Source organism: Pristiophorus japonicus, unplaced genomic scaffold (assembly GCF_044704955.1).
Source record: "Pristiophorus japonicus isolate sPriJap1 unplaced genomic scaffold, sPriJap1.hap1 HAP1_SCAFFOLD_688, whole genome shotgun sequence".
In the NCBI taxonomy this organism is placed as follows: Eukaryota; Metazoa; Chordata; class Chondrichthyes; family Pristiophoridae; genus Pristiophorus; species Pristiophorus japonicus.
In genome coordinates this window covers 245,446-257,972 of record NW_027254601.1, presented here as the reverse complement: position 1 = coordinate 257,972, position 12,527 = coordinate 245,446, and the positions used below count along the sequence as shown (strand labels likewise).

General features: G+C 61.9%; 2 protein-coding genes across 2 annotated transcripts in view; one reads left to right on the top strand and one right to left on the bottom strand.

Annotated features, from left to right (window-relative positions):
- Positions 1 to 824: 824 nt before the first annotated feature.
- Positions 825 to 4,324, top strand: LOC139256183 (complement C1q and tumor necrosis factor-related protein 9B-like; the record flags this gene model as incomplete). Its single annotated transcript, XM_070874129.1, has 3 exons — positions 825 to 881; positions 3,152 to 3,196; positions 4,259 to 4,324. Coding segments are annotated over 3 exons (168 nt in total), but the record flags the coding sequence as incomplete, so codon positions are not given.
- A 2,415-nt stretch (positions 4,325 to 6,739) lies between these two features.
- Positions 6,740 to 12,527, bottom strand: part of LOC139256182 (nuclear pore complex protein Nup155-like) — a 123,442-nt gene continuing 117,654 nt past the window's right edge. Inside the window, exons 11-13 of the mRNA XM_070874128.1 lie at positions 11,456 to 11,608; positions 7,496 to 7,596; positions 6,740 to 6,937 (exon numbers count right to left, since the gene is read on the bottom strand). Of these exons, the coding sequence (XP_070730229.1) occupies positions 6,740 to 6,937; positions 7,496 to 7,596; positions 11,456 to 11,608 (452 nt within the window). The remainder of the gene's footprint in view (positions 6,938 to 7,495; positions 7,597 to 11,455; positions 11,609 to 12,527) is intronic.

Sequence of the window (12,527 nt, the reverse complement as noted above, 5' to 3'; positions counted from 1 at the left end):
GGGGGAACACGGGGAGAGGAGGGGCAGGGGGAACACGGGGGAGAGAGGGGCGGGGGAACACGGGAGAGAGGGGCAGGGGAACACGGGGAGAGAGGGGCAGGGGGAACAACGGGGAGAGAGGGGCAGGGGGAACACGGGGAGAGAGGGGCAGGGGGAACACGGGGAGAGAGGGGCAGGGGGAACACGGGGAGAGAGGGGCAGGGGAACACGGGGAGAGAGGGGCAGGGGGAACACGGGGAGAGAGGGGCAGGGGGAACACGGGGAGAGAGGGGCAGGGGGAACACGGGGAGAGAGGGCAGGGGAACACGGGGAGAGAGGGCAGGGGGAACACGGGAGAGAGGGGCAGGGGGAACACGGGGAGAGAGGGGCAGGGGGAACACGGGGAGAGAGGGGCAGGGGGAACACGGGGAGAGAGGGGCAGGGGGAACACGGGGAGAGAGGGGCAGGGGGAACACGGGGAGAGAGGGGCAGGGGGAACACGGGGAGAGAGGGGCAGGGGGAACACGGGGAGAGAGGGGCAGGGGGAACACGGGGGAGAGGGGGCAGGGGGAACACGGGGAGAGAGGGGCAGGGGGAACACGGGGAGAGAGGGGCAGGGGGAACACGGGGAGGGGCAGGGGGAACACGGGGAGAGAGGGGGCAGGGGGAACACGGGGAGAGAGGGGCAGGGGGAACACGGGGAGAGAGGGGCAGGGGGAACACGGGGAGAGAGGGGCAGGGGGAACACGGGGAGAGAGGGGCAGGGGGAACACGGGGAGAGAGGGGCAGGGGGGAACACGGGGAGAGAGGGGGCAGGGGGAACACGGGGAGAGAGGGGCAGGGGGAACACGGGGAGAGAGGGGCAGGGGGAACACGGGGAGAGAGGGGCAGGGGGAACACGGGGAGAGAGGGGCAGGGGGAACACGGGGAGAGAGGGGCAGGGGGAACACGGGGAGAGAGGGCAGGGGGACACGGGGAGAGAGGGGCAGGGGAACACGGGAGAGAGGGGCAGGGGGAACACGGGGAGAGAGGGGGCAGGGGGAACACGGGGAGAGAGGGGCAGGGGGAACACGGGGAGAGAGGGGCAGGGGGAACACGGGGAGAGAGGGGCAGGGGGAACACGGGGAGAGAGGGGCAGGGGGAACACGGGGAGAGAGGGGCAGGGGGAACACGGGGAGAGAGGGGCAGGGGGAACACGGGGAGAGAGGGGCAGGGGGAACACGGGAGAGAGGGGCAGGGGGAACACGGGGAGAGAGGGGCAGGGGGGAACACGGGGAGAGAGGGGCAGGGGGAACACGGGGAGAGAGGGGCAGGGGGAACACGGGGAGAGAGGGGCAGGGGGAACACGGGGAGAGGGGCAGGGGAACACGCGGAGAGAGGGGCAGGGGGAACACGCGGAGAGAGGGGCAGGGGGAACACGGGGAGAGAGGGGCAGGGGAACACGGGGAGAGAGGGGGCAGGGGGAACACGGGGAGAGAGGGGCAGGGGGAACACGGGGAGAGAGGGGCAGGGGGAACACGGGGAGAGAGGGGCAGGGGGAACACGGGGAGAGAGGGGCAGGGGGAACACGGGGAGAGAGGGGCAGGGGGAACACGGGGAGAGAGGGGCAGGGGGAACACGGGGAGAGAGGGGCAGGGGGAACACGGGGAGAGAGGGGCAGGGGGAACACGGGGAGAGAGGGGCAGGGGGAACACGGGGAGAGAGGGGCAGGGGGAACACGGGGAGAGAGGGGCAGGGGGAACACGGGGAGAGAGGGGCAGGGGGAACACGGGGAGAGAGGGGCAGGGGGAACACGGGGAGAGAGGGGCAGGGGGAACACGGGGAGAGAGGGGCAGGGGGAACACGGGGAGAGAGGGGCAGGGGGAACACGGGGAGAGAGGGGCAGGGGGAACAGGGGGAGAGAGGGGCAGGGGGAACGGGGAGAGAGGGGCAGGCGGAACACGGGGAGAGAGGGCAGGGGGAACACGGGGAGAGAGGGGCAGGGGGAACACGGGGAGAGAGGGGCAGGGGGAACACGGGGAGAGAGGGGCAGGGGGAACACGGGGAGAGAGGGGCAGGGGAACACGGGGAGAGAGGGGCAGGGGGAACACGGGGAGAGAGGCAGGGGAACACGGGGTGAGAGGGGGCAGGGGGAACACGGGAGAGGAGGGGGAACACGGGAGAGAGGGAGGGGGAACACGGGGAGAGAGGGGCAGGGGAACACGGGGAGAGAGGGGGAACACGGGGAGAGAGGGGGAACACGGGGAAGAGGGGAACACGGGGAGAGAGGGGGAACACGGGGAGAGAGGGGGAACACGGGAGAGAGGGGGAACACGGGGAGAGAGGGGGAACACGGGGAGAGAGGGGGAACACGGGGAGAGAGGGGAACACGGGGAGAGAGGGGGAACACGGGGAGAGAGGGGGAACACGGGGAGAGAGGGGGAACACGGGGAGAGAGGGGGAACACGGGGAGAGAGGGGGAACACGGGGAGAGAGGGGGAACACGGGGAGAGAGGGGGAACACGGGGAGAGAGGGGGAACACGGGGAGAGAGGGGTAGGGGGAACACGGGAGAGAGGGGCAGGGGGAACACGGGGAGAGAGGGGCAGGGGGAACACGGGGAGAGAGGGCAGGGGGAACACGGGGAGAGAGGGGCAGGGGGAACACGGGGAGAGAGGGGCAGGGGGAACACGGGGAGAGAGGGGCAGGGGGAACACGGGGAGAGAGGGGCAGGGGGAACACGGGGAGAGAGGGGCAGGGGGAACACGGGGAGAGAGGGGCAGGGGGAACACGGGGAGAGAGGGGCAGGGGGAACACGGGGAGAGAGGGGCAGGGGAACACGGGGAGAGAGGGGCAGGGGGAACACGGGGAGAGAGGGGCAGGGGGAACAGGGGAGAGAGGGGCAGGGGGAACAGGGGAGAGAGGGGCAGGGGGAACACGGGAGAGAGGGGCAGGGGAACACGGGGAGAGAGGGGCAGGGGGAACACGGGGAGAGAGGGGCAGGGGGAACACGGGGAGAGAGGGGCAGGGGGAACACGGGCAGAGAGGGGAAGGGGGAACACGGGGAGAGAGGGGAAGGGGGAACACGGGGAGAGAGGGGCAGGGGGAACACGGGGAGAGAGGGGAAGGGGGAACACGGGGAGAGAGGGGAAGGGGGAACACGGGGAGAGAGGGGGAGGGGGAACACGGGGAGAGAGGGGCAGGGGGAACACGGGGAGAGAGGGGCAGGGGGAACACGGGGAGAGAGGGGCAGGGGAACACGGGGAGAGAGGGGCAGGGGGAACACGGGAGAGAGGGGCAGGGGGAACACGGGAGAGAGGGGCAGGGGAACACGGGGAGAGAGGGGCAGGGGGAACACGGGGAGAGAGGGGCAGGGGGAACACGGGGAGAGAGGGGCAGGGGGAACACGGGGAGAGAGGGGCAGGGGGAACACGGGGAGAGAGGGGCAGGGGGAACACGGGGAGAGAGGGGCAGGGGGAACACGGGGAGAGAGGGGCAGGGGGAACACGGGGAGAGAGGGGCAGGGGGAACACGGGGAGAGAGGGGCAGGGGGAACACGGGGAGAGAGGGGCAGGGGGAACACGGGGAGAGAGGGGCAGGGGGAACACGGGGAGAGAGGGGCAGGGGGAACACGGGGAGAGAGGGGCAGGGGGAACACGGGGAGAGAGGGGCAGGGGGAACACGGGGAGAGAGGGGCAGGGGGAACACGGGGAGAGAGGGGCAGGGGGAACACGGGGAGAGAGGGGCAGGGGGAACACGGGGAGAGAGGGGCAGGGGGAACACGGGGAGAGAGGGGCAGGGGGAACACGGGGAGAGAGGGGCAGGGGGAACACGGGGAGAGAGGGGCAGGGGGAACACGGGGAGAGAGGGGCAGGGGGAACACGGGGAAGAGAGGGCAGGGGGAACACGGGGAGAGAGGGGCAGGGGGAACACGGGGAGAGAGGGGCAGGGGGAACACGGGGAGAGAGGGGCAGGGGGAACACGGGGAGAGAGGGGCAGGGGGAACACGGGGAGAGAGGGGCAGGGGGAACACGGGGAGAGAGGGGCAGGGGGAACACGGGGAGAGAGGGGCAGGGGGAACACGGGGAGAGAGGGGCAGGGGGAACACGGCGGAGAGAGGGGCAGGGGAACACGCGGAGAGAGGGGCAGGGGGAACACGCGGAGAGAGGGGCAGGGGGAACACGGGGAGAGAGGGGCAGGGGGAACACGGGGAGAGAGGGGCAGGGGGAACACGGGGAGAGAGGGGCAGGGGGAACACGGGGAGAGAGGGGCAGGGGGAACACGGGGAGAGAGGGGCAGGGGGAACACGGGGAGAGAGGGGCAGGGGGAACACGGGGGAGAGAGGGGCAGGGGGAACACGGGGAGAGAGGGGCAGGGGGAACACGGGGAGAGAGGGGCAGGGGGAACACGGGGAGAGAGGGGCAGGGGGAACACGGGGAGAGAGGGGCAGGGGGAACACGGGGAGAGAGGGGCAGGGGGAACACGGGGGAGAGGGGGAGGGGGAACACGGGGAGAGAGGGGGAGGGGAACACGGGGAGAGGGGTGGAGGGGGAACACGGGGAGAGAGGGGGAGGGGAACACGGGGAGAGAGGGGGAGGGGGAACACGGGGAGAGAGGGAACACGGGGAGGGAGGGTGAGGGGGAACACGGGAAGAGAGGGGGGGTGCAGGAGCGGGGGGGGTGCAGGAGCGGGGGGGGGGGGCAGGAGCGAGGGGGGGGGCAGGAGCGAGGGGGGGGCAGGAGCGAGGGGAGGGGGCAGGAGCGAGGGCAGGGGGCAGGAGCGAGGGGAGGGGGCAGGAGCGAGGGGAGGGGGCAGGAGCGAGGGGAGGGGGCAGGAGCGAGGGGAGGGGGCAGGAGCGAGGGGAGGGGGCAGGAGCGAGGGGAGGGGGCAGGAGCGAGGGGAGGGGGCAGGAGCGAGGGGAGGGGGCAGGAGCGAGGGGAGGGGGCAGGAGCGAGGGGAGGGGGCAGGAGCGAGGGGAGGGGGCAGGAGCGAGGGGAGGGGGCAGGAGCGAGGGGGGGGGCAAGGAGCGAGGGGGGGGGCAAGGAGCGAGGGGGGGGGCAAGGAGCGAGGGGGGGGCAAGGAGCGAGGGGGGGGCAAGGAGCGAGGGGGGGCAATTAGCGAGGGGGGGGCAATTAGCTAGGGGGGGCAAGGAGCGAGGGGGGGGCAAGGAGCGAGGGGGGGGCAAGGAGCGAGGGGGGGCAAGGAGCGAGGGGGGGGCAAGGAGCGAGGGGGGGGCAAGGAGCGAGGGGGGGGCAAGGAGCGAGGGGGGGGCAAGGAGCGAGGGGGGGGCAAGGAGCGAGGGGGGGGCAAGGAGCGAGGGGGGGGCAAGGAGCGAGGGGGGGGCAAGGAGCGAGGGGGGGGCAAGGAGCGAGGGGGGGCAAGGAGCGAGGGGGGGCAAGGAGCGAGGGGGGGCAAGGAGCGAGGGGGGGCAAGGAGCGAGGGGGGGCAAGGAGCGAGGGGGGGCAAGGAGCGAGGGGGGGGCAAGGAGCGAGGGGGGGCAAGGAGCGAGGGGGGGCAAGGAGCGAGGGGGGGCAAGGAGCGAGGGGGGGCAAGGAGCGAGGGGGGGCAAGGAGCGAGGGGGGGCAAGGAGCGAGGGGGGGCAAGGAGCGAGGGGGGGCAAGGAGCGAGGGGGGGCAAGGAGCGAGGGGGGGCAAGGAGCGAGGGGGGGCAAGGAGCGAGGGGGGGGCAAGGAGCGAGGGGGGGCAAGGAGCGAGGAGGGGGCAAGGAGCGAGGGGGGGGCAAGGAGCGAGGGGGGGGCAAGGAGCGAGGAGGGGGCAAGGAGCGAGGGGGGGGAAGGAGCAGGGGGGGGGCAGGAGCGAGGGGGGGGGCAGAGCGAGGGGGGGGTCAGAGCGAGGGGGGGTCAGAGCGAGGGGGGGGAGCAGAGCGAGGGGGGGGAGTCAGAGCGAGGGGGGGGGGTCAGAGCGAGGGGGGGGGAGAGCGAGGGGGGGGTCAGAGCGAGGGGGGGGCCGGGGGGCCCCGAGAGAGGGGGGGGCCCCGAGAGAGTGTGGGGCCGAGAGCGGGGGGGGGGGGGGGCTGAGAGCGGGGGGGCTGAGAGCGGGGGGGGGCCGAGAGAGGGGGGGGGCCGAGAGAGGGGGGGGGGGCCGAGAGAGGGGGGGGGGGCCGAGAGAGGGGGGGGGGGGCCGAGAGAGCGGGGGGGGGGGCCGAGAGAGCGGGGGGGGGGGCCGAGAGAGCGGGGGGGCCGAGAGAGCGGGGGGGGCCGAGAGAGCGGGGGGGGCCGAGAGAGGGGGGGGGCCGAGAGAGGGGGGGGGCCGAGAGAGGGGGGGGGGCGCCGAGAGAGGGGGGGGCCGAGAGAGGGGGGGGCCGAGAGAGGGGGGGGCCGAGAGAGGGGGGGGGGCCGAGAGAGGGGGGGGGTCGAGAGAGGAGGGGGGCCGAGAGAGGGGGCGGGGGCCGAGAGAGGGGGGGGGCCGAGAGTGAGAGAGAGAGAGAGAGAGAGAGAGAGAGGGACAGAGGGAGAGAGAGAGAAAGAGAGAGAAAGATAGAAAGAGATAGAAAGAGAGAGAAAGATAGAAAGAGAGAGTGAGAGAGAGAGAAAGAGAGAGAGAGAGAAAAAGAGAGAGAGAGAGAGAGAAAAAGAGAAAGAGAGAGAAAGATAGAAAGAGAGAGAGAAAGAGAGTGAGAGAGAGAGAGAAAGAGAGAAAGAGAGAGAGAAAGAGAGACAGAGAGAGAGAGAGACAGAAAGAAAGAGAGACAGAGAGAGAGAGAGAGAGAGAGACAGAGAGACAGAGAGAAAGAGAGAAAGAGAGAAAGAGAGACAGAGCGATTACTCCAGCAATACCCCCCCATTGACCTGTGCAGTGAGCAGGATGAATCTTTTTGGTGGAGCGCAGTGCTGGCATATCACAACGGGAGGATCTGTGAGGGGAACTCTGTCCTTGTTCAGTGGAGTAACAATCCTCTGAAGCTGTGAGTGTTCGATGGAGGACAGAGCCCACGAGTGGCCATCAATGTTAGCCGTCATCTGGAAAATAAATTGCATCGATTTAACAGGACGACCAGGCAGGGCCTGAACCCTGAACCCGACAACAACCGAACCCGGACCTGAACCCCATCATCATAATTCAATCCTTTGGCTCTGGTATCATTCTGATGAATCTCGCTGCAGGCCCTCTGAGACCAATATATCCTTCCTGACATGCCGTGCCCAGAACTCCCTCCAATGATGGACCCAGCCGGGCTCGAGTAGTGACAACTCCACCCTGACCCCCGACCCCAAATATATCCTGACCCCAACCCCAAAAATATACCGACCCCCCACCCCAAAAATATACCGGCCCCCCACCCCAAAAATATACCGACCCCCCACCCCAAAAATATACTGACCCCGACAATATTCTGACCCCCAAAATATACCGAACCCTGACCCCCGACCCAAAACATATACCGAACCTCGACCCAAAAAATATACCGACCTCCGACCCAAAAAATATACCGAACCTTGACACAAAAAATATACTGAACCCTGACCCCGAAAATATTCCAACTCCTGACTCTCGACCCCACTAACAGCCAGTCTCACCTGTACTTCCATGAGGGGTCTCTGGAATGGGAAGGAGTCGTGATTAATACACCAGAGGACATCGTTATCATCATTCTCGGAGGCAGCCAACAGCAGGACACCTGTAAAACCAGATCAGCTTTACACTGCAACCATGCAACACTCTCACCATCAGGAACCATCAAACATCATTGCTTTATCAGGAACCATCAAACATCATTGCTTTAACAGGAACCATTGAAATGGACAGCAGTCAGGACCCAAACGGCACCGTGCAATCACAAACCAAAATACATGGTGCGACCAAAAATGATCACAGCACCCCGAGATCAGAATCCATCCCACAGCGCCCGTGCAGCACCGCGTGTCAAGACTCATCCCACTGCAGCACCTTGTGTCAGGATCAATGTCACTGCTCCAGTGCAGCACCATGTGTCAGGACACACGTCACTGCTCCAGTGCAGCACCATGTGTCAGGACACACGTCACTGCTCCAGTGCAGCACCATGTGCCAGGACACACGCCACTGCTCCAGTGCAGCACCTTGTGTCAGGATCAATGTCACTGCACCAGTGCAGCACCATGTGTCAGGACACACGTCACTGCTCCAGTGCAGCACCTTGTGTCAGGATCAATGTCACTGCTCCAGTGCAGCACCATGTGTCAGGACACACGTCACTGCACCAGTGCATCACCGTGTGTCAGGACGCAGCACCGTGTGTCAGGACACACGTCACTGCACCACTGCAGCACCTTGTGTCAGGATCAATGCCACTGCTCCAGTGCAGCACCATGTCAGGACACACGTCACTGTACCAGTGCAGCACCATGTGTCCGGATCAATGTCACTGCACCAGTGCAGCACCATGTGTCAGGACACACGTCACTGCACCACTGCAGCACCGTGTGACAGGACACACATCACTGCTCCAGTGCAGCACCGTGTGACAGGACGCACGTCACTGCACCAGTGCAGCACCATGTGTCAGGATCAATGTCACTGCACCAGTGCAGCACCGTGTGTCAGGATCAATGTCACTGCACCAGTGCAGCAGTGTGACCGGACCCACGTCACTGCTCCAGTGCAGCACCGTGTGACAGGACCCATGTCACTGCACCAGTGCAGCACCGTGTGACAGGACCCACGTCACCGTTCCAGTGCAGCACCATGTGACAGGACCCACGTCACTGCTCCAGTGCAGCACCGTGTGTCAGGATCAATGGCACTGCTCCAGTGCAGCACCGGGTGTCAGGATCAATGGCACTGCTCCAGTGCAGCACCGGGTGTCAGGATCAATGTCACTGCTCCAGTGCAGCACCGGGTGTCAGGATCAATGTCACTGCTCCCCTGTCCACTCTGCTAGTTATCTGCTCAAAAAATTCTAGAAGCTTTGTCAAGCATGATTTCCCTTTCATAAATCCATGCTGACTTGGACCGATCCTGTCACTGCTTTCCAAATGCACTGCTATTTCATCTTTAATAATTGATTCCAACATTTTCCCCACTACAGATGTCAGACTAACCGGTCTATAATTACCCGTTTTCTCTCTCCCTCCCTTTTTAAAAAGTGGTGTTACATTAGCTACCCTCCAGTCCATAGGAACTGATCCAGAGTCGATAGACTGTTGGAAAATGATCACCAATGCATCCACTATTTCTAGGCCCACTTCCTTAAGTATTCTGGGATGCAGACTATCAGGCCCTGGGGATTTATTGGCCTTCAATCCCATCAATTTTCCTAACACAATTTCCCGCCTAATAAGGATTTCCTTCAGTTCCTCCTTTTCGCTAGACCCTTGATCCCCCAGTATTTCTGGAAGGTTATTTGTGTCTTCCTTCGTGAAGACAGAACCAAAGTTTAATATCTCCAAGTTTGCGGATGACATTAAGCTGGGTGGCGGTCTGAGCTGTGAGGAGGACGCTAAGAGACTGCAGGGTGACTTGGACAGGTTAGGTGAGTGGGCAAATGCATGGCAGATGCAGTATAATGTGGATAAATGTGAAGTTATCCATTTTGGGGGCAAAAACACGAAGACAGAATATTATCTGAATGGCGGCAGATTAGGAAAAGGGGAGGTGCAACAAGACCTGGGTGTCATGGTACATCAGTCACTGAAAGTGGGCATGCAGGTACAGCAGGTGGTGAAGAAGGCAAATGGTATGTTGGCCTTCATAGTTAGGGGATTTGAGTGTAGGAGCAGGGAGGTCTTGCTGCAGTTGTATAGGGCCTTCGTGAGGCCTCAGCTGGAATATAGCGTTCAGTTTTCATCTCCTAATCTGAGGAAGGACGTTCTTGCTATTGAGGGAGTGCAGCGAAGGTTCACCAGACTGATTCCAGGAATGGCTGGACTGTCATATGAGGAGAGACTGGATCAACTGGGCCTTTATACATTGGAGTTTAGAAGGATGAGAGGGGATCTCATAGAAACATACAAGATTCTGACGTGATTGGACAGGTTAGATGCGGGAAGAATGTTCCCGATGTTGGGGAAGTCCAGAACCAGGGGACATAGTCTTAGGATAAGCGGTAGGCCATTTAGGACTGAGATGAGGAGAAACTTCTTCACTCAGATTTGTTAACCTGTGGAATTCCCTGCCGCAGAGAGTTGTTGAGGCCAGTTCATTGGATAGATTCAAGAGGGAGTTAGATATGGCCCTTATGGCTAAGGGGATCAAGGGGTATGGAGAGAAAGCAGAAAAGGGGTACTGAGGGAATGATCAGCCATGATCTATTTGAATGGTGGTGCAGGCTCGAAGGGCCGAATGGCCTACTCCTGCACCTATTTTCTATGTTTCTATTTGTTTAACTGGTCCGCCATTTCTTTGTTCCCCATTATAAATTCACCTGATTCTGACTGCAAGGGACCAACATTTATCTTCACTAATCTTTTTCTCTTCACATATCGATAGAAGCTTTTGCTGTCAGTTTTTATTTTCCCCCTCCTAATTAAACCCTTTGTCCTCCTCTGCTGAATTCTAAATTTCTCCCAGTCCTCACGTTTGCTGCTTTTTCTGGCCAATTTATATGCCTCTTCCTTGGATTTATCCTTAATTTCTCTTGTTAGCCACGGTTGAGCCACCTTCCCCGTTTTATTTTTACTCCAGACAGGGATGTACAATTGTTGAAGTTCATCCATGTGATCTTTAAATATTTGCCATTGTCTATCCATCATCAACCTTTTAAGTATCACTCGCCAGTCTATTGTAGCCAATTCATGTCTCATACCATTGAAGTTACCTTTCCTCAAGTTCAGGACCCGAGTCTCTGAATTAACTGTGTCACTCTCCATCTTAATAAAGAATTCCACCATATTATGGTCACTCTTCCCTCAGGACCCACCCCACTGCTCCAGTGCAGCGCTGTGTGTCAGGATCAATGTCACTGCTCCAGTGCAGCGCCGTGTGTCAGGGGCCATGCCACTGCTCCAGTGCAGCGCCGTGTGTCAGGGCCCATGCCACTGCTCCAGTGCAGCACCGTGTGTCAGGGCCCATGCCACTGCTCCAGTGCAGCACCGTGTGTCAGGGCACATCACATGGCTCCAGTGCAGCTCCGTGTATCAGGGCACATGCCACTGCTCCAGTGCAGCGCCGTGTATCAGGACACATGCCACTGCTCCAGTGCAGCACCGTGTGTCAGGGCCCATGCCACTGCTCCAGTGCAGCACCGTGTGTCAGGGCCCATGCCACTGCTCCAGTGCAGCGCCGTGTGTCAGGGCACATCACACTGCAGCACCCTGTGATTGTACAGTAGCTGCAGAAGCAGTGCCGGTGTGAGGATGAGATATTGGTTTGCTGGATTGATAAGACAACCTGTGCACAGCCTCAGACCCCATGTCCAATACAGACAGCCAGCACCCTGAGCTTTGACGGATCAGTCCGCGAATGGCCCTTGGGCAAGGTGCCACAGGGAGTTTGGTCCCGGAGCACAGAGCAGATTATCGGCGTGCGGGGCAGCGTTGCAGCTCCCGTGACGTACGTACCTTTGGTGTAAAGAGCTTTGTGGACTTTGGAGGGTCTCTGTGGCGTGGCAGACGCGGAGAATCCTGGCGGGAGACGGACATGTATCAGCACCAGCACGCTGGGCCGAGCGAGCGGGTGCTTGAAGGGCATGCTGCTGAAATACAGTCGGACACCTGGACACAAGGAAAAAACAAGTCAGTGTGGCCTCACTACAGGCCAGTGAACAACCCTCGGCTTTCAGTAACTGTTGCACATGTTCACAGTCCGTCGGTACTGGAGCCACGACCAGACTCCATGCCCCACACACCACCTGTTCCTTCAGCTTCCTCACCACACACCGCAGGAGAGACTGGGGGGGGGCGAGGTAACAGGAGTCGCTACAAAGTGACGGTACAAAAATGGAAGGAAAAGCAATGTGCACAGAAAATCTGCAAAAGGACATAGACAGGCTAAGTGAGTGGGCAACATTTGGCAGATGGAATATAATGTTGGAAAGTGTGAGGTCATGCATTTTGGCAGAAAAAAATCAAAGAGCAAGTTATTATTTAAATGGAGAAAGATTGCAAAGTGCTGCAGTACAGCGGGACCTGGGGGTACTTGTGCATGAAACACAAAAGGATAGTATGCAGGTACAGCAAGTGATCAGGAAGGTCAATGGTATCTTGGCCTTTATTGCAAAGGGGATGGAGTATAAAAGCAGGGAAGTCTTGCTCCAGTTATACAGGGTATTGGTGAGGCCACACCTGGAGTACTGCGTGCAGTTTTGGTTTCCGTATTTACGAAAGATACACTTTGCTTTGGAGGCAGTTCAGAGAAGGTTCACTCGGTTGATTCCAGAGATGAGGAGATTGACTTATGAGGAAAGGTTGAGGAGGTTGGACCTCTACTCATTGGAATTCAGAAGAATGAGAGGTGATCTTATCGAAACGTATCAGATTATGAGGGGGGCTTGACAAGGTGGATGCAGAGAGGATGTTCCCACTGATGGGGGAGACTAGAACTAGGGGACATGATCTTAGAATAAGGGGCCACCCATTTAAAACTGAGATGAGGAGGAATTTCTTCTCTCAGAGGGTTGTAAATCTGTGGAAT